Source organism: Archocentrus centrarchus, chromosome 17 (genome assembly GCF_007364275.1).
Source record: "Archocentrus centrarchus isolate MPI-CPG fArcCen1 chromosome 17, fArcCen1, whole genome shotgun sequence".
Lineage (NCBI taxonomy): Eukaryota > Metazoa > Chordata > Actinopteri > Cichliformes > Cichlidae > Archocentrus > Archocentrus centrarchus.
In genome coordinates this window covers 2,415,247-2,439,052 of record NC_044362.1, presented here as the reverse complement: position 1 = coordinate 2,439,052, position 23,806 = coordinate 2,415,247, and the positions used below count along the sequence as shown (strand labels likewise).

General features: G+C 43.3%; 1 protein-coding gene across 1 annotated transcript; it reads left to right on the top strand.

Annotated features, from left to right (window-relative positions):
* The first annotated feature begins 9,313 nt into the window (after positions 1-9,313).
* On the top strand, positions 9,314-23,678 carry LOC115795506 (cadherin-7-like). The gene is made up of 12 exons (XM_030751467.1): positions 9,314-9,447; positions 10,019-10,367; positions 11,512-11,806; positions 12,591-12,710; positions 14,946-15,113; positions 15,466-15,653; positions 17,457-17,710; positions 17,788-17,924; positions 17,996-18,117; positions 18,387-18,504; positions 19,510-19,761; positions 22,998-23,678. The coding sequence occupies exons 2-12, from the start codon at positions 10,131-10,133 to the stop codon at positions 23,468-23,470; spliced, it is 2,364 nt and encodes a 787-aa protein (XP_030607327.1). The 5' UTR covers positions 9,314-9,447; positions 10,019-10,130; the 3' UTR covers positions 23,471-23,678.
* Positions 23,679-23,806: the final 128 nt, after the last annotated feature.

The following is a 23,806-nucleotide window of genomic DNA, read 5'->3' as shown; positions in this document are numbered from 1 at the left end:
AAACAGCACACACACACACACACACACACACACACACACACACACAGTAACACACTCACTGGTGTTTCCAGACAAATGGCGTTAAAGTCTAATTAACTCCTGAAGACACATCTGTGATCATACTCATCCTGCAGGGTGTGTGTGTGTGTGTGTGTGTGTGTGTGTGTGTGTGTGTGTGTGTGTGTGTGTGTGTGTGTGTGTGTGTGTGTGTGTGTGTGTGTCTCTCTTAGGGGAGCTAACCTGTGTGTTTCTGAAGAAGTGATGAAGTCAGTTGAGCTGTGATTGATGAGTCAGTTTTAGAGATAAAATCACACATTGATCAATATCAGTATGTTCTGAACCATGAAACCAGCAGATTAGCGTTCCACCTCAACTCAACCCTGTCACTTCCTGTCAGCTGGTAACTAGCTGATGGTGTGTGTGCCACCCCCAACCACCGCCTTCAGGCTGAAGCAGGACACTTTGAAATGCCAAACCTCCGAAACTGTCACCTCATATTACTCTGTGTGTGTGTGTGTGTGTGTGTGTGTGTGTGTGTGTGTGTGTGTGTGTGTGTGTGTGTGTGTGTGTGTGTTCACATGGGTGCTGAGCTTTTATTTTAAATATTCAGGCATGTTTTCTGCACCATCTGTTATTAATCTGCAGTCACACTGAAGAGTTGAACTCCGAGCAAAACAAAAAATTAAAGACAAAATTTTTGTATTTAATTAAGACTGCACAAAGACGGCGTCTCTGATGTTGATGCTGAAAAGCTATTTTGAGCTTGGTAAAGTTCCCAGCACCCTCAGAGGCATCAGCGCTGGTTCAGGATCGTCACGTGGTTAGTGGAGACTTCAGGTTGGAAGTGCTGAACGGGCAGCTGGAATGACCAGAGTGCCATTTTCAACAAATGCATTGATCAGCAATCATGTTTATAACACAGTGACATGTGCGTAATTAAATCCTTGGATTTACAGGAAAAGTGTCCGAGCTTTAGTGTTAACAGCTTATTTGTTACGTTTTAATGGAACTGAATAAATATTTCCAAATGAACGATTTTGTGCGCCTGCCAGTGTTCTCAGTAATCTCATAACCCAGACAACAGAACGACTCACTGCACCTGCAGGAAGAAAAGTCTGTATGCTTAGGAAATATTTGCTCCTTTAATATTTTATTTTTTACTGTCCACTGTTTGTGTGACAGAGGCAGGAGTTTGTCTGCGTGTGGAGAAGTCGGCTGTTAAAGCCGGACATGAACAGGTTTCGGGTTCAAACACACATCACTGTGTATCACGTGTCACTGGGCAGGTGTTTAACAGCCAGCATATTTATATGTTGCAAACATTTCTGTTCATATAAACACATTTGGTTTATATATGTTTTGTCTTCGACCTGCAGTTAGTTCCCAATGAACTCAGGATGTGACTCTCTAACAAACAGTATGTCACAGCTCTTGTGTGTCCTTTCGCCACTGTCACCCCCCCAGCCTCTCTGAGAGGATCTCACTCATGGAACTGATTAACCTCATTAGTTTTAATCTCTGTCCCAGTTTTTTTTTTTTACCATTTTCTTTGATTTTGTTGGTTGTCAGTCTGCTGCCACCTCCCATGATGCATTTCTTCTCCACTTCCTTTGTATTTATTTCATCGCTGCTTCGCTTTTGTTTTCTCGTTGCTGTAGTGTGTTGTTCATCTCTGCTCTTCTCATCTGGCCCCATCTCAGTCTGGTTCTCTTTGTACTTTCTCTGGATTCCTGATGCAAACTGGTGCTCTTTAAATGAAGCTGAATTGAAAATGGTGAGATTGTTGGAGTGATGAAGAGTCTTAACCTTGAAGCAGACATCTGAGTCACATGACTCCGAGTTCTCACCTGTAAATCATCAGAATCATTCTCTGCTGAAGTGTCCTTGAGCCAAACCTGCAGAGCTCAGCTGTGAGTTTTTGTTTTCCTGCAGGACATCTTCATCTGTGGAAACAATCAGCTCATCCTCTGCTCCACTTCACACAGCAAAGAAATGAGGATCAGGACTGCACTGGGCATTCCTGATCCTCGTCCTGGTCCTGATCCAGATCCAGGTTCTGGTGCTGGTCCTGGTGCAGTGTTAGTTTTGTTGACGGACTATTTTCATCATAGTTTTGGTCAACGACCTTTTTTTCATGACGAAAACGAGACAATAACTAAATAAAAACTATCTAAAAGGATAAAAACGATGATGAAATTAATTGACACTTTTGTCACTGAATGAAAATGAGATGAAAATGCTTGGCAGGGACAACATCCAATCAGATGCACAAATCTGATCTAAACCTGGGAAGGCCAAACTACCCTGTGAATTTTTCAGGCAGAGCAGGCGTACTCATCAATATTTTATTGTTATGCACAATAAACAAGTTTGGGTAAATAAAGGTGTTGTTTGTTCAATACGTTTGTGTGTGTATTGGTCTGTCAAGCATTAATAATATTCCATAACTTTTAATAAATGTCTAATTTCATATAAGTGTGTATAATGACTAATTCAAGGGAACTGAAGAAAAAGCATTTACATTTTACCCCCTTTATGTTTTAGTCGACTGAATCGGCTGTAGATTTAGTCGACTAAAACCAGACTAAACCTAAAACTATTCAGATGACTAAATTATGACTAAAATTAAATCAAAATTTACTGTCAAAATTAACACTGTCCTGGTGTGATGAGCCTGTCCTCTCACTGATTTTCATTTCCTTAGTGTTTTTATGCGTTAGTGTTTTCTTAGCTTTATGTGTGTGCGCGCGCGCTCGTGTGTCTCACTGCCAGCAGCAGCTGATTCACTTCCTGTGAACACCTGAGCTCAGAGAAGCTGCAGGCTGTCACAGATCAGAACACCTGAGACTCATGGGTCTCTGAGGCTCCGCCCTCCCTTCCCCCACACCTTCAGACATGCTGCGTTCTGGTCCAATGAGAGAGAAGATTGTATCAGGAGCCATCACCCTGACCTCTGACCTCTGAGCCAGTTTTCTGTCCCAGATGAACTCATCAGTTGTTTGTTCACTTGTCTTCACAGTTCTTAGCAACACTCTAAATGTGCTTTATATGTGTTGTTGTTGGTCATCATCAGTTGTCAGTTGATGCACTCTGATGTCATCTGTCACTCTCAGTTGTCGGTCATCAGCCCTCGGTTGCTGGTTGCCCCTCTGTTGTGTGTTTTGTCTCTCACAGTTGACGTGTAGAATTTTTCTCAGTCTAAATATAAAAAGTTGTCCTGTCATACTGCATCTTGTAAACCTGCAGATGAACCACAGCAGTTTGATCTGCTGTCAACCTCCTGAGACCTACCTGAGGAGATAAAGAGGATAATGATGATGATGAAGGTGACGGGTGTCATCAATTCCTGTGATGTTTGACTTGTGCTTAATAAAATCCAGCAGCAGCTCCTGCAGGCAGACTAACACTCTGTAAACAAAGTCAGAGACTCATCTTTCTCCCCAGCAGTTAACAAATATGTAGTGGCTCATTTCAAGTAACATGTCAGCTGACTGGGAGTCGTGATGTCAGTCTGATTCAGACAGGTGATGAAGGCATCTATGAAGAAAGTTTGGAAACAAAGCTCAAACTGAGACTTTCCTTCTGGTCTTTTCTTCTTCACCTCTGAGTGGGACTTCCTGCAGATTATCTGGTATTTATTTTCATTTCCTGCTGTCTGGCGTAAAGGTCGAGGATGCATTCTCACACTGAGCCCTGCAGGAAACCATCAGACCTCTCTCAGCCCTCCTTCAGACCTTCATCAGTCCTCCATCAGTCCTTTAGTCCTCTGTCAGACCTTCATCAGGTCTGCTTCAGTCCTGCTTCAGATGTCCCTCAGATCTCTGCCATTCCTCCATCAGACCTCTCAGTCCTTCTTCAGACCTCATTCAGTCCTCCTTAACTCCTCTGTCAGTCCTCTGTCATTCCTCCTTCAGACTTCCATCACTCCTCTAACAGTCTTCCTTCAGATATGTTTCAGTCCTCCATCAGACCTCTGTCAGTCCTTTTTCAGACCTTCTTCAGCAGCCTGGGCCTATAGCAGCATAACTAAGGGAGGGTTCAGGGTCACCTGATCCAGCCCTAACTATAAGATTGATCAAAAAGGAAAGTTTTAAGCCTAATCTTAAAAATAGAGAGGGTGTCTGTCTCCTGAATCCAAGCTGGAAGCTGGTTCCACAGAAGAGGCGCCTGAAAGCTGAAGGCTCTGCCTCCCATTCTACTCTTAGGTATCCTAGGAACCACAAGTAAGCCAGCAGTCTGAGAGCAAAGTGCTCTGTTGGGGTGATATGGTACTATGAGGTCTTTGAGATAAGATGGTGCCTGATTATTCAAGACCTTGTATGTGAGGAGAAAATTTTTAAATTCTATTCTAGATTTAACAGGGAGCCAATGAAGAGAAGCCAATATGAGAGAAATCTGCTCTCTCTTTCTAGTCCCTGTCAGTACTCTAGCTGCAGCATTTTGGATCAGCTGAAGGCTTTTCAGGGAGCTTTTACTACAGCCTGATAATAATGAATTACAATAGTCCAGCCTAGAAGTAATAAATGCATGAATTAGCTTTTCAGCATCAGTCTGAGAAAGGATGTTTCTAATTTTAGAAATATTGCAATAATCCAAAAAAAGCAGTCCTATATATTTTTTTAATATGTGCATTGAAGGACATATCCTATCCAGTGTTACTGGAGGTCAAGGTAATGCCATCCAGACTTTCTGGTTAGATACCATGTTTCTAAGATTTGTGGGGCCAAGTACCGTAACTTTCCTGCAGTTTAACTAATTGATGTGTGTCATCTGGCTTCATTGATAGATAAAGCTGGGTATCATCTGCATAACAATGAAAATTGATGCAATGCTTTCTAATAACACTGCCTAAGGGAAGCATGTATAGTGCAAATAGAAATGGTCCTAGCACAGAATCCTGTTAAACTCCATAATTAACCAGAGTGTCAAGAAGACTCCACATTTACATGAACAAAAAGTTAAAGTGAAAGGAATACTCAACTCAACAGAGCTCTGACTCTTTGTCAGCCTGGCTACAGTGACGAAAAGAAACCTGGGGTTCTTAATGTCTTTAATTAATGATGAGTAGTAAGATGTCCTAGCTTTATGGAGGACTTTTTTTAAAATAGAGCAACAAACTCTTTTTCCAGGTTAAATGAAGAGCTTCTAAATTAGTGAGATGACATTTCCTCTCCAGCTTATTATCTGCTTTAAGCTGCGAATTTGTGAGTTATACCACGGAGTCAGGCACTTCTGATTTGAGACTTTCTTTTTCAGAGGAGCCACAGTATCCAAAGTCATACGCAGGACGTAAAACTACTGACGCAATAATCTACCTCACTGGGAGCCAGGGTTATAATAGTTTTGGATTTTACATTATCGTTTAGTTTTAGTTAGTTTTCACTTTTTTTTCCTTAATTTAGTTAGTTTTAATTAGTTTTCAGAGTGGTTTTGCTCGTTTTTATTAGTTTTTATTTTTGGTTTATTGCTTAGTTTTAGTTTAATTTCGTTAGTTTCAGTATTAATTTTAGTTTTTCATACTTTGTCAGGTGCAAGATTCAAGGCACAAGAGTAACTCTTGTGTAATAAAAACTCAACAAAAGATCCCGTTTAAAGAAATATATTCAACAACTAACTGTTCACATACAGCAGCATTGTGTGCTAATTGTGTGTAATATTAAGGACACCCATAAACATCAACAGGGAGAAACAAAGAAACGCATGAACTCCCAAACTCAATAAAATCTACAATAAACTCTAATATAAAGTTCAGCGTTAGTGCAGCAGATTAACAACAGCTTCTGTTTTGGAGCTAGCTTGGTTAGATGCTCGATATGTGGCAGACCTCATGTCGCATTTCTGCTTGTGTAGGTGGATTGTGTGTGTTCATTACCCTACGGTCGTGTGCTGGTGTTTTATATGCGGTGCCGGCTGGGACTTCTTTTGGTCCTCCCTCTTTATGCTCAGTTTTTTTGGCTGCAAACATATTTGTTCCTGTTTTTTCACTTTCTTCATTCCCTCTCGTCCATTCCGACAGTTTTAGCAGCTCCCTCCAGGAATTTGCTGACATTTTTGAGTCCTTTTATTGATTGTTCCTGATTGCTATTCTCTCACTGATAAAGTGGCCGGAAACGCACAAGGACAGAACAGGTTCATCACAACGTTGCGGCTGAGTGGACCCGAGGAGTAGTCTCATTTCTCCGGAGGTGAACGCCAGATTACGTCGGTTCAGAGCGGTTTCTGTAGTTGCCTTGTGTAGCTTCTCAGGTGGACTTTGATGTTGGTGTTTTATCCTCACTGAGACGTGTTCCATACATTTTTCATCATTCACAACAAGACGCTCTTCTATCTGTATTATCGGACTCAAAGAAACTCCACATGGGACTCTGCCGCTTTCTCGGCAGACCGCTGCCATTACTTTGCGGACCAGCGCAGTGAGCACGCGCATGCACACAGCTGCCCGACGGCGCTCCCAGCTTAAACTCAGAGAGTGGAAAAATGATCAGTTCACAAGGCTTTTAAATAAAATGACAAACAAGAAAAGGAAGGTCATTTTATCTATAATTTTAGTTTTAGTTATTTTTTAAACTCACAGTACAGTTTTAGCTACTTATCGTTTTTTCCTTTTAATTTTAGTTTTTATTTATTTCAGTTAGCAACAATGTTTTTTCAATTTCAGTTTTCATTATTTCGTTCGTTTTAGTTTACTATAATAACCCTGCTGGGAGCAGAGTTTAGGTAGCTGCACTGCACAGTGTTGGCACTGAAGAGCATAATAATGAAGGAATTAGATCCTTGAACTTAGTTACAGCACTTTCAGAAAGACTTCTACTGTATTAAAACTTATTCCTCACTGCTGTGTAATCCATTAAAGTAAATGCAAATGTTACTAAGAAATGATCAGACAGGAGGGGGCTTTCAGGGAAAACTGTTAAGTTTTCAGTTTTTATGCCATATGTCAGGACATGGTGGGTGGGCTCGTTTACATTTTGAGAGAAGCCAACTGAATCTAATAATAGATTAAATGTAGTGTTGACTCTGTCTGGGTCTTTGATTGATTAATGAGTTGGAATGGAAGATTGCTGCTACTCCTCCTCCTCGACCTGTGCTTCAAGGATTCTCGCAGTTAGTGTGACTCGGGGGTGTTGATTCATCCTGCTGTAGGATGTCCTACAGCCGTCAGTCCTCCTTCAAACCTCTGCCAGTCCTCCATAAGACCTTTGTCCTTTCTCCATCAGTCATCAGTCAGACCTCTCAGTCCTTGTTCGGATCCCCTTCTGTCCTCCTTCAGGGCTCCACCAGTGCTCCTTCAGACCTTCTTTAGTTCTCCTTCAGACCTCCATTAGTCCTTCTTCAGTCCTTTATCAGTCCTCCTTCTGCCTTCTTCAGGCCTTTGTCAGTCCAAATTCTCAGTTCTAATAGAAAGGACCATATTTTTTTTAACATTAACAAATTGATTAATTGACTTGTAAAACAAATGCATTACATAATGTAAAACAAAAAATTAATCTTAGGACTCATTACCTCCAAAGCTACCTCTGAACACATGAGATTGACTTCCTGTTCTCTTGTCTGTCCTCATTTTTCTTGTAAAGAATTTCTGAGGAGTTTCTCATTGATCTGAGGACTGTTAATCAATTATCTGTTCACACCTTAAGACTCTGTCAAGTCTTTTGATCCCTTCCAAAGGCTGATCAGGAATCAACAATAGCCCTTGATGGCTTTTAATCTGACTCTCTGAATGTTTTTATGTGTTTCAGCTCAGAGTTTACAGAAAGTTTCTTTGATCAGAATATTTTTAGTGTCCTGATGTCTCCTCTGTGGGTTTAATTTTGGAAGTGATTCTCACTGAGAGGCAGCAGCCTGTCAGGTGCTCAACTTCTCCTCACTTCCTGTCATCTAGCTCCTGCTCCAGTGGTGGATGTTCACAGTTCATAGTGACCTCATTGTGCTTCATTCGGCATTTCAAGGTTGTATATACACGTTAAAGCTCAGGCTTCAGACTTATATAAACACTCTGTTTACACAGTTTTTTAAATATTTTTTGATCTGTATGATGTCACAGAGAAACAGCATCTTTATATGGCCATCTCAGGCACAGCACCCCCACCCACCTGTCCAAACCTGAATGGAGACCCAGATAAAAAAGGATCATTTTGATCTGTAAATCATGCAAAGAAAGAAAAGAGAGAAAAAAAAGAAGAAAATAAAGGAATACACATACAGTGCAGAAATGAACACAATAGGAACAGGTTAAATGAATGTTTTGCTGTGTTTTGTCCATGCTGAAGCTGAGACAGGTGTGTCAAGGTGAGATTACAGCAAAGTACTGAACCTGAAACTGAACTAGAACCTGAATGGGGTTCACATTCAAGAAGCTTTCCCCTACAAAGAATGAAATCTTCTAAGAATTTCTCTTTAAATGTCAGTGAGAAACCGCGTGGAAGCGGATGGATGACTTTAAGAAGATGAAAATTTTTGTAATGAGAGGAGAAAGTGTTGGAAAGACAAAGAGGAAGATGTTGTCCAAAAACTGAATGATGATAAGTTAATTAAATCCTGCAGGTTAGATATTGCAGGGAAAACGTTTGTGCTCTATCGCTCTCCAATACAGAAACACAGCAGGGTTAAAAACAGGAACACTGGACAAAAATGAAAAAGATTTGCAAAAAAAAGTCAAGTCAGAGTTTATTTGTATAGCACATTAAAACAACTTCAGTGCTGTACAGTTTATACAAAACATATACTATACATCAGTCATTAAACCAACAATAAATATTAACTAACAATGAAATATAAAAATAATAAATACAAGCTGTGTTTGCATAATAAAACCAGAGTACTCAGCTCAACCAGCCCCGAATGCAAGCAAATATAAATGTGTTTTTAGAAGTGGTTTAAAATGAGAGTCTGTGCTGCTCTTATGTGAAAGGGTAAGTTATTCCAGAGATTGGGTGCCTCCACTGAAAAGGCTCTTTCGCCTCTGCTTTTCAGCCTGGATCTAGGCATATTCAGTTGGTTCATAGACCTCAGGGCTCTGGTAGCATTATAGGGTTTCAAATGTTCAGTTAAATAGCGAGGCGCTAAACCAACAGCTTCAGTCCCTCTCTGTGGTTTCCTCTGAGAGCTTTCCTGAATCTGAAACTCTTCGTTAGAAGTGCCCAGGCTAATTCAGGAGCTCTGAGAAGATGGTCATTGAAAACAACATGTGAAGCCTCAGACATGAAGAAGCTGAAGCTTCAGTCAGTCTCATGTGACTCCTCCCTTCCTGCTAATGGGGGGTGGAGCCTAACAGCCTCCTCAGAGGGAATGGGGTTTGTGTGACAGACGGCAAGCGGCAGCAGAGAGAGTGTCACAGCTGCTGCTGGTTTCAACCTCCTTTCATCAATAATCAATCTTTGTAATCTGATGTGATTACTATCAATAACCTGCAGAGCCACAGAGGACTCTCAGCTCAGGAGCTGGAAGGTAAGAGCGCTGGTTTATGTATTTAAGTCTTGAGCCAATGTCCAATAAAGAAATGGCAGATTTTAGAGTGAGGAGAGTGTTTTCAGATTACTGGAGCAGATTTAATGCGATGAAGAGCAGCTTCAGATTAACAAAATCCTTTAAACTGGACTCAAATATTTTATAATCACACCTCATACTGGTTCCTGCTGTGTTTTATGTTTGTTTCATGAAAAGTTCAGACAGTCAAAGCAGAAATGAAGAGACAGATTAAGACTGAATCAGCCTCTGCAGCAGCACTCAAATAAATCCTTCAAACTCATTGAAACTTTATTTACATTGCAGTGATGTTATTGAACTGATTATTGGAAAATGATTGGCACTGACACTGACAATGATACTTTGATTCATTTGTCTCAGAATTCAGATTTTTGTTGAAAAATCAAAATGAAATAAGAAGTCACTCAGATACATTTTAACGATGTCATCAGTAATCAAATGATCACACCTGAGGCCAGGTCTCTGTTTGGCCTCAACTCCAGAAAATCTGAGACCATCTTTACAGTAAATTTTGATTTTGTTTGTCTCAAAGGATCCCAGCAGGCTTCTCCTGTCCCTCCTCTCTGGGAGTGTTCGTCTCCTCCTCGCTGGACAGTTCGGACCCTCTGACATCTCTTTGTTGGACAGCATCTGGCCCCTCAGGGATGAACTTTCTGTGTTTCCTGAGCGTGCTCACTGTGTTCATCCTTTCCCTGTGGGAACAGTCCGGTTGTGGGGCGATGACACTGAACTCAGTCGCCCTCCCTCAGGTATCAGGAGGAGCACTAGGAGGAGGAGCCAGTGTCTACTCCTCCCAAAGCAGGAGGAGGAGGAGCTGGGTGTGGAACCAGTTCTTCGTCCTGGAGGAGTACACGGGAGACGAGCCGCTCTATGTCGGAAAGGTACAAACTGTAAATTTACTGATCCCGGATCTGTCTGTGTTGTAGACGTGGGGTTGGTGTGAGTCCGAGTGTGTGAACCTGAAGCAGATTTAAATTTTCTCTGAAACAGAACAAAAATTTGTTTTTATTTCCTGTCAGCACCTCAGGGAGTCTCTTCTGATATCAAACTTTGAAACATGTCTGCAGAAACAGAACTACAAACAGAAACTGCGAAAGCACACCACACCTGATCCATCCTCCAAATTTTCCACGTCCTACAAAATAAAATTCCTCAGGGAAAAAATAAAGGGAAAAAAGATGGGAAGGAAAAGGAGAAACATAAAAAGAGCAATAGAAATGTGAAGAATTCACTTTGATAGACACCAAAGTTCTATTGAATCTTTCTAAGTGGTTTGAAGATATGACATATTTTAAGCAGGAACTTCTAATGAGGACTGGATGAGGACTTTTCCAAAGACTATGCAGAGTCCTGGATATGAAACTGGTATTTGGAAACATTCGCACACCAAAGATGAACGGACACAGGTGAGGGAAATAGAAGACTTCAGAAAAGACTCCACGCTGGGCAGGGTGTTCGTTCTGATGTGGACAGACGGACCTGATGAACAAGAGTTTAGTGTCAGGGATTCACTTTTTAGACCTCTGTGAACTAAATCAGGTCAGACGAGCACAAGTATAACTGAGCTTGAGCCCAGACTCGTTTTTTTCTCGTGAGGCCGCTGTGGCTCGGGAGGTAAGACGTCTGCTATCTGGAAGGTTGGTGGTTTAATCCCTGGCATATAAAATACTGAGCCCTGAGTTTCCCCTGATGCATCCATCTGAGTGTGTGTGAATGTTAGGTTAACTGCACTTGTGCATGGGTGAATGAGGCTTGTAGTAAGAAAGCACTCTGAGTGCTTAAATAAAGTAGAAAAATGCTGTGTAAGCAGCAGTTCATTCACCATTGCTGAGGCAAAGACGATCGAGCAATTATACACAAAGTTTAGTGACACTGTTTCAGAAATGAAACAAGTGAAGTTTCATTAAAATGAATCAGTCACATTTGCTTTGAGTGTTTCAGGGTTTGCCGAATCTCTGAAGTGTCATCTTCTCAGTTACATCAATAAGAAACTGATTTACCAGTTTCCTCCACTCATTCCTGCAGCTCCACTCTGACCTGGATAAAGGTGATGGACAGGTGAGGTACGTCCTGAGTGGCGAAGGCGCAAGGTCCATCTTCTCCATTGATGAAGACACAGGAGACATACACGCCACCAAAAGGTTGGATCGCGAACAGCAGGCGTACTACACCATGCGAGCTCAAGCTCGGGACCGAAAAACCAACCTGCCTCTGGAACCCGAGTCCCAGTTCATCATCAAGGTCCAGGACATCAACGACAACGAGCCCAAGTTCCTGGATGGACCGTACACCGCCCAGGTGGCTGAGAGGTCACCTATAGGTGAGTCCAGACCGGACACAGGTCCATTCTGTCCTGATCAGTGACCTGAAAGAGCTTTTATCTGGTCTGAAACAACTTTGTCATCATTTAGTCCCATTTGAACAGATAATATGTGATTGAAGTCAGTTCAGTAAGTGAAACACAGTGAACTCAGGCTGAGCTTCAGCTGCAGATTTTTTTCTGTCTGATGGATTTTTACAGCTGATTCGTTTCTGTTCCGACAGAATCTGTCGTCCAGAAACTGAAGTCACTTCTGCTGGATATGAATTAGATCAGCAGTGATTCAGCAAGCAGAAATCAGCCCACCTTCACAGGCTGCTGCTTTCAAATGTGAAAAACAGAACTTAAAGAGCACTTTAGTCTGAAAATCGGATGTCAGACAGGCTTTTAATGGGAAAGTCTGAGGGCAAATAGGCTGTTAATGTACAAACCACAGCTGAGCAAGTTCTTATTGTGAAACTTACAGAGAGCCTTGCCAATACAAAGATAACCTGGATGGGTAAACACCTGGATGAGGTGTTTTCTGTCCTGCAGGTGAGTCTCCCGTTGTTGGTCCCATTGCACATGCTCACTAGTGTTTCTCTGTTGACCTTGAAACTTTACGTTAAGATTTCACTCAAATCCTTTGCCGTGAACACACTTTATGAAGCGAAAACAAGATGCAGAATTACTCATGATAAACTGTCCTGATTCTGATTTTATTGTTGCTCGAGTCCACTGGGACCAGAACCAAAGCCCAGCACTGTCAGCAGTCCCTGTATGAACAAAGTTTGATTTTACACAGGTACATCTGTGGTCACTGTGGTGGCGACAGACGCTGATGATCCAACCTACGGAAACTCTGCCCGTCTGGTTTACAGCATCCTGCAGGGGCAGCCATATTTCTCTGTGGAGCCAAAGACAGGTGAGCACCAACACCACAGACACAATTCACTTCATTTCAGTTCAATTTTATTTATATAACACCAAATTACAGCAACAGTTCCCTCAAGGTGCTTTATATTGTAAGGTAAAAACCCTACAATAATACAGAGAAAACCCAACAATCAAAACGACCCCCTATGAGCAGCACTTGGTGACAGTGGGAAGAAAAAACTCCCTTTTAACAGGAAGAAACCTCCAACAGAACCAGGCTCAGGGAGGGGCAGTCATCTGCTGTGACCGGTTGGGGCTGAGGGGGGAGAGACAGAGATTAATAATAACTAATGATTAAATGCAGAGTGGGGTATAAACAGAGAGAAAAGAGGTGAATGAAGAAGAAACACCCAGTGCATCATGGGAACCCCCCAGCAGCCTAGGCCTATCGCAGCATAACTAAGGGAGGGTTCAGGGTCACCTGATCCAGGCCTAACTATAAGCTTTATCACAAAGGAAAGTTTTAAGTCTGATCTTAAAAGTAGACATAGTCAGAAGTATTGATCGTATTGGTCAGTTAGTGCTTTTTCTGGGTGTTTGGTCATCAGTGTGTACTTCCTTTCTGGGCCTGGGAGGGAAGAGGAGACGAAGAGCAATGAGAGGTTCCTGTACACCTGTTCTCTGTTCGTTCTCTGAAATGAGTTCATTAGCTGCACAATACAACAAGTTCCCTCAGAAAAGATTCTAAACTGTGAATAATTTATGTGTAAAACACTTTAGATGAGTGAGCGTGCCAAAGAAGTGAGCTCTATTTAACTGACATTAAATGTAAATAAACCTCGATTTGTCTGTCCTCCATGTCTCCTGTGTAGGACGAGGCTTTTTAACCTGCTGCAGGTTTTTGTGGGTTTTTGAATAAATTCTTCAGCGGTCGTTCTCAACCTCTCTGGCTTTTTAATGAGCTCTATTCATGTGCAGCACATCTTTAAGCTCAATTTTTAAAAACTCATTCTGTAGCTACCATCCCTCAGTGTGCACATGAAGCTTAGGATCAGGACTTTTGCACAGTGAGTAATCCAAAACGACTTCACGAGCTTTGCATGGAATCCAAAACTTTCATGCAAAGCTCCTTATTTTAGGTTTTTATAAATCCTTCAGCCAGATGGAAACTAGCGAGCTAACTTCCTGCCAACTTCTCTCGGAAATCCTCCGTTTTATACACATTAAACTTTATTGTAACAGCTGGAGAACAACTACATTGATTATTTATTGGACTGTTTTAACTCTTGTAGTTGGTTTGATTTTGGGGACTGAAGCAGAATTTTGGACCAGGAAATGAACAGTGATTGATAATACTGTCATGTGTGAGGAGAAAAGTGCTCCAGGAGGTCTGCTTTAACATTTAATACAGACCTGAACACCTAAAAGTGCCTGAAGTGCCAACATGACTGCATAATCACCTTCATGTTAAATTAAATCAGAATGGAGAAGGTCAAAAGTAAAAGTTCACCTCCTATAATAATAAATAATAATGCATTAGTCTTATATAGCGCTTTTCTAGACATCCAAAGACGCTTTACAATTTCATGCACTATTCATTCACACCTGGTGGTGGTAAGTTACTAATGTAGCCACAGCTGTCTAACAGAGGTATGGCTGTATTAGGCTGCAAGTGCATGCACTCAGATGGGGACTTGAACCAGCAACCCTCCGGTTGCATTGTGAGCACCTGCCCGCTGTGCCACTGCCCGCTGCGCCACTGTCACCCACTCTCTGACTCCTCCTCTCTGACTCACAGATCAGATGTAATCAGATTACAGCAGATTAAATCTGATTAAAACAGCCTCCTCTTCCTCTGAAGCTGCTTTATTTGCCATTTGTAAACGAGGTCACATGATGTCACTTTCACATCAGTTTGTCTCCGTCCTGCAGAACACGCGTGTGACCTTATTTGTGACATCAGTATGTGGGAGGCGATCAGAATCAGAATCAGAATCAGAATCAGAAGGTTTTATTGCCATATGGGTGAACAGGTTCACAGCATTAGGAAATTGCTGCGGTACTTCGTGCTTACAGAAAAAAACAAATAAGTATAAAAACTATAAGACAATATACAAGTATACAAATTGCAAATATCAGGCTGGATGTTAGCGTGTTAATCAAAGACGAGTGTTTCATGTTGATTCTGTCACAGTAAAATGCTTCACCTCACATTTCTCACCTGAACGCTTCTCCTCATCCTCACCTTCAGACTGTACTCAGCCTCAGTCTCACCTGTCTGCAGGTGTGGTGCGGACAGCTTTGCCTGACATGGACCGGGAGCTGCGGGACCGTTACCTGCTGGTTATCCAGGCCAAAGATATGATTGGTCAGATGGGAGGTCTGTCAGGAACTACGTCAGTCACTGTGATGCTGACCGATGTCAATGACAATCCACCTCGATTCCCCCGCAGTGAGTCTCACCTGAGGGTATCCTGATAACACCTGTTCATTGGGTTCAGTGGAGTTTCTTTAGAAATCATTTCCTGTCCTGTCACTCTGCGTTCTTCCCAAAATATTTGAATCTTTGTGCCATACTCAGTGAAACAGCTCCTTCAGCATCTGAGCATCTCCTCCACCTGTCTGCTGGACTTTTATTCTAACAGTGAACCTGCAAGAGGTTCATAAACTTATTCAAACTTATTCAACTGTCCTCGGCTGACCCATTCAGCTGCTCTGAAACGTCTGTACAATAACCTAACATGTTTCTGTCCTGAGTGGGGGCTGCAGGTGCTCATCCAGGCTCCATCTTCTGTGTCCCACAGAGAGCTACCAGTTCAGCATCCCAGAATCCGCACTGGTGTCAGCTGTGGTTGCTAAGATCAAAGCTCTGGATGTGGATGTTGGTCCGAATGCTGAAATGGACTACAGGATCCTGGATGGAGATGGACTGGGAACCTTCAGGATCCTCACAGATCCCCACACGCAGGAAGGACTGGTCACCCTGTTAAAGGTACTGATTTCTCAAAGGGGTTCTCAGAGCAGGCTCTGGGTTCTTTGTAGGTCACAGAACTCTTCCAGTTAGGTTCTGATGTTTCAGGTTTTCTCCACCCCCTGTGATCCAGCTCTCAGTGATCATTGCATCATTGCGTTAGCGTCTGCCTCGTGTGTCTGCGGTGTCCCAGAGGAGGTCCCTGCTGCTCAGCAGCTGCTCACAGCTGTTTAAATTTAGCTCGCTGTGTGTGATGCAGAGAAAACCGTTTTTGGATTTCTGGTTCTGATTTATATTCAGCTCATTTAAATAAATGTTTTCTCCCTCCGTCAGCAGTCGTGTCTTTACCTGCACGATGAGTCCAGCTGTAAGCAGCAGGTGTCACCTTCAGATGATCACATGACCACACTTTACCTGGTTTTCTGATGGCCACACAAGTTTACCAATTGGCACGTTTTAAATACTGCAACATGATTTACAAAACAGAATAACAGCAGTATATTTAATGGAGTGGAAGAGACAGAGCAGTGCTTTTTAGCTGCCTGTTCAGTTTAGAGTCTGACCTCCAGGGGGCGCTGGTTCCAGCAGAATATCAGCTAAAAGTCTTTTCACCCTGTTTAGTTCACCACTAACTGAAAAGCTCCTGCAGATCTCAGAGACCTGTCAGGTTAAGGTTCATTGAACATGTCAAACGTATCTAGAACCCAAACCATTCTGTGACTTGCAAACAAAAAGCAGTACTTTGAATTTAAATCTGTATCTTTCTGGAAGCCGATGCAGGGAGGCGAGAGCTGGAGTGCTTCGAAATCTAGCAGCAGCATTCTGAACTAACTGCAGCTGTCTAATAGTCACCAGCCTTTTATGAAGCCAGTGAGGAGATCATTGCAGCAGTCATCAATACAGGAGATGAAGACATGAACAAGCCTCTGTAGAATTTGCTGGGATACGATGCAATCATCTCAGCCTTGTCTCTGTTTAACTGAAGGACATTCTGCTGCACCCAGCTGTCCACAAACATCATGAATCAGTAGAACCAAAGTCATATAGTGACAGCCAAGTAGTATACTAGTAGTATATTATGACTGTAGCATCAAACACTGCACTAAGACCTAACAGTAACCAGGTAGATGTTACTGCTCCTTCATAAGAGCAGTTTCTGTGCTGTGGTGCTGACCAAAGCCTGATTTAAACATGTCACAGTAGCAGTTAATATTCAAATAGTTCATAATTTAAATAAAACAATTTTCTCAATAATCTTATCAATAACAGGAAGCTTAGAAATAGGCCAATAATTATTATCTTCCCCCATTTACGCTCAGCCTTCCTGCAGTTTGTCTTCTGACTTTTCTCCAGCTTTAACTTCGACAGGTGTAATATCTTCAGCAACCCCGAGAACTGACTGAGCCGGCCATCCACAGACTCTGCTGTTATACTGTACTAAGTGTTGTAGCTATGGCCTCCATAAATGAAGTGCTAGTGTTCTCATTAATGTCCTCTTTATGAAAGTTTCAGATCTGGGTTGGGTGATTGGAGTGATCAGACCATCAAAGTAAACACAGCCAAAACACTGACAGTTGGAACATCGAGCCCCTTACTGATCACCAAACCAGCGTATGACCATGTGATCAAACATCGCTGTCAGCAGGATAATAAATGTGAACATCAGATCTGTAGAAACAATTGACAGCGTTTCAAAGACTTCATTGATGTGGTATTTTGTAGTCTGTAGACCACGATTAACAACATTAATTCTGGTAAATAGTCAGAAGAACTCCAGCCTGCACTCAAATGCATGTGTGATGTCATGTCCTCTCTCCTCCTCAGACTCTTGACTTTGAGACCAAGTCCAGCTACACTTTACGTATCGAGGCGTCCAATCGCTACGTGGACACTCGTTTCCTGTCGGTTGGGCCTTTCAGTGACTTGGCAACAGTTCGGCTGTTGGTGGAGAACGTGGATGAGCCTCCGCGCTTCTCCTCCCCCTTCAGCCGGATGTCGGTCTCAGAGGCAGCACCGGTGGGGACTGAGGTGGGATTGGTTTCAGCTAACGACCCTGACTTCTCCAAGAGTCCCATCAGGTAAAGCGGTGAGTCAGTAAAATCACTGCAAACATCTTTATCCCAAACACAAAGAAAACATCTGTGCCTGTCTGCAGGTACACCATCGACAGGAAGTCAGACATAGAGCATTACTTCGACATTGATAGCCAATCAGGTGTGATCAGGACAAGCAGACGTCTGGACAGAGAGCTCAGCACTCTGCACAACATCACCGTGCTTGCCACAGAAAGCTGTAAGTCACATGACATCCCTTTATCTTCCTGTGAGTGGCAGGTATACCTGACAGGTGTGTCTCTGTGTCAGTGGATCACTCTCAGGTGGGAAAAGCTCTGGTTCTGATCTCTGTGATGGACGTTAATGACAACGCTCCGAGCTTTGCCATCGAGTACCAAACATTCGTCTGTGAGAACGCCCAGCCTGGACAGGTGAGGCTCGCCTATGGCTTACAGGCAAGTGTTCACTGACAGGTGAGCATGTGAGTGTGTGCACAGGCAGGTGAGTGTGTGCAGCTATGGCTGTGATATCCCTGACATCAATATTCGGAGTTATTTACTCCAAATGAATCGCATGATCTCTGAAATCTGTTTAATCTGTTACTGAGCCGGATCCAAAAGTCCCATCAGCCCCTAATCTCAGGACACGAGCAGAAGCGACTGAATGTGCCTCTGAGTTTCTATCTGTATTTGATGTTTAGATCATTGAAACTCTGAGCGCTGTGGATCCAGACGAACCCAAGAACGGACATCACTTCCTTTTTTCTGTGCCTGCCAAGGCAGCTGGGAACCTCAGCTTCATCCTGAGAGACAACAATGGTATGGGCCACCTTAACTCATTAAACAGAAGAACTGTGTAGTTCACCTTAAAAACAGAAATCAGCCTTTATTGTTGAAACCAACAAACTGCTATAAAGCCTTTAAATGAGTTGTGGTGGTGGTGTGGAGCAGAACAAAGCAGAACAGTGAGAACTGTGAGTCACAGAATCAAACACCTGCTCCTTCTAATGACCTGTAGCGCCCCCAGAGGACAGCAGGTCACACAAGGCATGCCCGGTTTTGCCTATCAGAGCAAGAAGAGTCACTGTAAAGCCTTTTTCTGCAGGTGAACAGTGAGAATCCCACAGAGTGGAGGATTCAAAGGTCAGAGGTCACCAGGCACCAGCATACTATAGTTCAGGCTGTTTCTCCTCAGGTTTTGCAGACTCTGGTGATGTGGTGTTTGGAGACAAGGTCTCTACATTCCACGCACTCTCATTAATGAAAGGTGGGAGGAGTCTGTGATGTGGTTTCCAGGTTCCCGTTCTGGACCTCGTTGTCCCCTCCTGAGTGACCGAGCGGGTCGGTGGGTCGGGTCAGACTGTTTGCTGATGAGAGTTAGGGTCAGGGCGCAGTTGTGAGCCTGACGGTAGAGGAGCGGTGTGGATCTGGATTAGTTCTTAGCACAGGTACAGGTGTGACCTGAGCAGTTTACTGAACTGTAATCTGTTAACTCATTTTCACCAACACTGCTTCTGAGCTTATTTTAGAACCAGCCCACATTTCCACAGGTTTAAGAATCGATTATCACAAAATAAAAATATTTAATTTCATGGCGTACAAAATCCGGGGGCTCTGTCTGCCAATCATCCATGAGATTCTTGCTGTAGCCCCTCCCACAGCCTCAGATGTTCCACCTTTGGACCCAGGAGTGTTGTGGTTCTGTGTTGGTACCAGGTTTTACTGGTGGAAATGTGTTTCTGGTTCTGAATCAGGGACCAGCTCCTCCTTTCTGTGTGCTACCTTAAAAGCAACTCTTGGCTGATGATGTTCATCTGTCCATAGATAACACAGCGTCCGTCCTGACGCGGCGGGCTGGGTTCCTGCAGCGGGAACAGCTGTTTCACTTCTTGCCGGTGGTGATCTCGGACAGCGACAGTCCATCTCTCAGCAGCACCAACACGCTGACCATTACCGTCTGCGACTGCGACCTCCATGGAAACCATCGCAGCTGTAGCCAGAGGGTGTCACCGCTGCTGCTAGACGGTCTCGCCCTCACCACTGCCATCCTCCTCACCTGTCTCCTCACACTGCTGGGTATGTCCTGAGAAAAAGCCCCACCCCTTCAGGGGAAAGCCATAAACAGGAAGTAGAAGCTGCAGGACCCAGTCCACTTAGAGCTGATCTAGAACCAATTACATTTTATTTATATAGCACCAAATCACAATAAACAGTCGCCTCAAGGCGCTTTATATTGTAAGGTAAAAACCCTGCAATAATACAGAGAAAACCCAACAGTCAAATTGACCCCCTATGAGCAGCATTTGGCCACAGTGAGAAGGAAAAACTTCCTTTTAACAGGAAGAAACCTCCAGCAGAACCAGGCTCAGAGAGGGGCAGCCATCTGCTGTGACTGGTTGGAGGTGAAGCGAGGGAAACAGGACAGAAGATACACTGTGGAAGAGAGCCAGAGATTATTAATAACTAATGATTAAATGCAGAGTGGTGTATGAACAGAGTAAAAAGAGCTGAATGAAAAGAAACAGTGCATTATGTGAACCCCCCAGCAGCCTAGTCCTATTGCAGCATAACTAAGAAAGGGTTCAGGGTCACCTGATCCAGCCCTAACTATAAGCTTGATCAAAAATGAAAGTTTTAAGCCTAATCTTAAAAATAGAGAGGGTGTCTGTCTCCTGAATCCAAGCTGGAAGCTGGTTCCACAGAAGAGGGGCCTGAAAGCTGAAGGCTCTGCCTCCCATTCTACTCTTAAGTATCCGAGGAACCACAAGTAAGCCAGCAGTCTGAGAGCAAAGTGCTCTGTTGGGGTGATATGGGACTATGAGGTCTTTGAGATAAGATGGGGCCTGATTATTCAAGACCTTGTAGGTGAGGAAAAGGATTTTAAATTCTATTCTAGATTTAACAGGGAGCCAATGAAGAGAAGCCAATATGGGAGAAATCTGCTCTCTCTTTCTAGTCCCTGTTTACACATATGCAATGCTTTCTAATAATATATAGTGTAAATAAAATTGGTCCTAGCACAGAACCCTGTGGAACTCCATAATTAACCTTAGTGTGTGAAGAAGACTCCCCATTTACATGAACAAATTGGAGTCTATTAGATAAATATGATTCAAACCACTGCAGTGCAGTACCTTTAATACCTATAGCAAGCTCTAATCTCTGTAATAAAATGTTATGGTCAACAGTATCAAAAGCTGCACTGAGGTCCAACAGGACAAGAACAGAGATGAGTCCACTGTCAGAGGCTGTAAGAAGATCATTTGTAACCTTCACTAATGCTGTTTCTGTACTGTGATGAATTCTGAAACCTGACTGAAACTCTTCAAATAAACCGTTCCTCTGCAGATGATCAGTTAGCTGTTTTACAACTACTCTTTCAAGAATCTTTGAGAGAAAAGGAAGGTTGGAGATTGGCCTATAATTAGCTAAGACAGCTGGGTCAGTGATGGCTTTTTAAGTAGAGGTTTAATTACAGCCACCTTGAAGGTCTGTGGTACATAGCCAACTAATAAAGACAGATTGATAATTTTTAAGATTGAAGCATCAATAACTGGAAAGACTTCTTTGAACAGTCTAGTAGGAATGGGATCTAATAAACATGTTGCTGGTTTGGAGGAAGTAACTATTGTAACTAAGTACCTAAGTTAACCCAGAAAGAGTGATCAGAGAGAGTCTGAACAAATATCAGCAGTGCTGAAAGCAGCTGTACACAAAGATACATCTGTGAGATGGCTGTGAACATTTTTTTTTCTAATGGTTAAATGTTCATTTGTGAAGAAATTCATGACGTTAAAGTGAAAGGAATACTCGACTCAACAGAGCTCTGACTCTTTGCCAGTTTGGCTACAGTGCTGAAAAGAAACCTGGGGTTGTTCTTATTTTCTTCAATTAATGATGAGTAGTAAGATGTCCTAGCTTTTTTTTTTATAGAGCAACAAACTGTTTTTCCACACACTGTTCAAACACTGTTCAAAAAAAAACCCAAAGACACATTTGAGCTGATCCATACATTTGACTAGACCTTTGTTTTACATGGAAACAACATCACTTCAATTCAGTTCAACTTTATATACACAGCACCAGTTCACAAGAACAGTCACCTCAAGGTGTTTTATACTGTAAAGTCAAGCTCCTACAGTATTAGAAACTAACCCCAACAATCAGGCAATAAATGTCATGGTCCAGGGTCCTTTTGACCCAGTGTGTTTTGTTTTGCTTCATTTTGGCTGTTCTGTTCTGGGTTTCTTTTGGTTGTGGGGTTTAATTGTTATTTCTAGTCCCTGGTGTTCTCCCTGTATTCTGTGTTAGGTCTGCGTCTCTGTTCCCTAGTCTTACTTCCTGTTTTATTTTGATAGTTGTCCAGTCCCTGTCTGTTGTGTTCAGTTTTGCTCCCCCTGGTCTCGTCAGTGTTATTAGTGTCACCTGTGTTACCACCTGTGTTACCACCTGTTTCCACCTCCCTCATTAGCCCTCCTGTGTATTTAAGTCCTGTGTTTCCAGTGCCTGTTGTTGGATTTTAAGTCTGATCTCTGCCTGGTGTATCCTGCATTGGGGTCTTCCTTCCTACTTGCAACACAGCCATTACATGACCATAAATCCCTGCTGAAGCTCTTCAAACAAATTATTCTTTTGCAGATGATCACATAGCTGTTTGATAATACATCTATATGGGGATGGCAGGAGGAGAGAAGCTGCAGAGAGGCATGTAAGACTGCAACTCTGTTCCCTGGTCTCAACCCTGGGTAGTCACGTTTTAGGGTTTTTAATAAATTCGACCAGATTTCTAGTAATGAGAGCTGCTCCATCGAAGACATGAGGTTCAGCACCTCATGTCTACAGTGGATAAATTGATTGACTCTTTCATTACTCTCTCATTAGCTTCACTGTGGGCCCTTGAGCAAGGCTCTTAACCCCCTGCAGTTGCTCCCCAGCTGTGTGTACTGTGTGTGATATGCACTACATGTGTGATGCAGAGACCTGCACGGGTATGTGATGAAATAAAGCTCTTCTTCCACAAAATGAGCCAATTCAAAAAACAGATGTCCTTTAATTCAGTGTGAGTGTCAGATTCTTCAGTGTTTCGGGTCCCGTGAGTCTTTGCACCATCAGAGAGCTCCAGGACTCCAGGTGTTTTTCAGAAAGTCTGCTCAGGGGTGAGACTCAGACTTGGTCTCGAGTGTCATCTCTCTGCCACATTCAGGGTTTTCCTTGAGAACTTCAATGGAATTTCAGTCATTTTAAAATAACTGCCATCACCTGCCTTGCTTGTCACCTTGTTATGCTGACTTGGCCCCTTCCTGTGTCCACAGGTGTTGTCATGGTAACAGGTGCCATCAGGCGCAGGAGGAGGGAGCCTCTGATCACGGACGATGAGCGAGACGTTCGTGAGAACATTGTTTGTTATGATGATGAGGGTGGTGGCGAGGCGGACACCGAGGCCTTTGACATGTTCACGCTGAGACACCTGAACCAAGCCAAACGGAGCTGCCACGCCACCACCGCTGAGCCCCTGCCAGCCATCAAAGATAAAAACCAGCTGTTCCAGGAGTTCATTCGGAACCGGCTCCTGGAGGCCAACCTGGACCTGACGGCGCCGCCCTTCGACTCTCTGCAGACGTATGCTTTTGAGGGCAGCGGGTCGGCCGCTGAGTCATTGAGCTCGTTTAGCTCATTAAGCTCGGTAGAGTCAGAGCAAAGCTACCGCTTTCTGAGCGAATGGGGGCCGAGGTTTCGCAAACTCGCAGAGCTCTACGGAGACCACGAGGGAGGCGTTGCCTCATAGAGTGCATGTGTTGCTGTTACAGGTGTGTAGACATACAGGTAAAGGGGAGTGCGGTTCGTGGGAACCGCCTCTTTAACCTGTATCAGCCCAGCTGAACTGAATGAAAATCAAGTCCTCAGATCAGCACCTCTGAGCTCCCTGAACCAGAGTGGAATCTGGAGAGCTGGTTCTGGACCTGGAACTCAACCTGGAGCAGGACCTGGACCTGGGCCTGAAAAAGAACAAAACCTGGAGAACTGCTGGCAGCTGGTTCTGGATTTGGACCTGGAGCTTTGCCAGGGTCAGAACTCAGACCTGAACCCGGTCAGTCCCTTGAGCTGCCTGACTGGACCTGGA

Bases quoted from the DNA above. Each gene is read 5' to 3' on its own strand.
- LOC115795506 (XM_030751467.1), top strand. From the start codon at position 10,131: ATGAACTTTCTGTGTTTCCTGAGCGTGCTCACTGTGTTCATCCTTTCC. The intron at 15,114-15,465 runs GTGAGTCTCACC...TGTGTCCCACAG, and splicing joins TCCACCTCGATTCCCCCGCA to AGAGCTACCAGTTCAGCATC. The intron at 18,118-18,386 runs GTGAGGCTCGCC...TTTGATGTTTAG, and splicing joins AGAACGCCCAGCCTGGACAG to ATCATTGAAACTCTGAGCGC.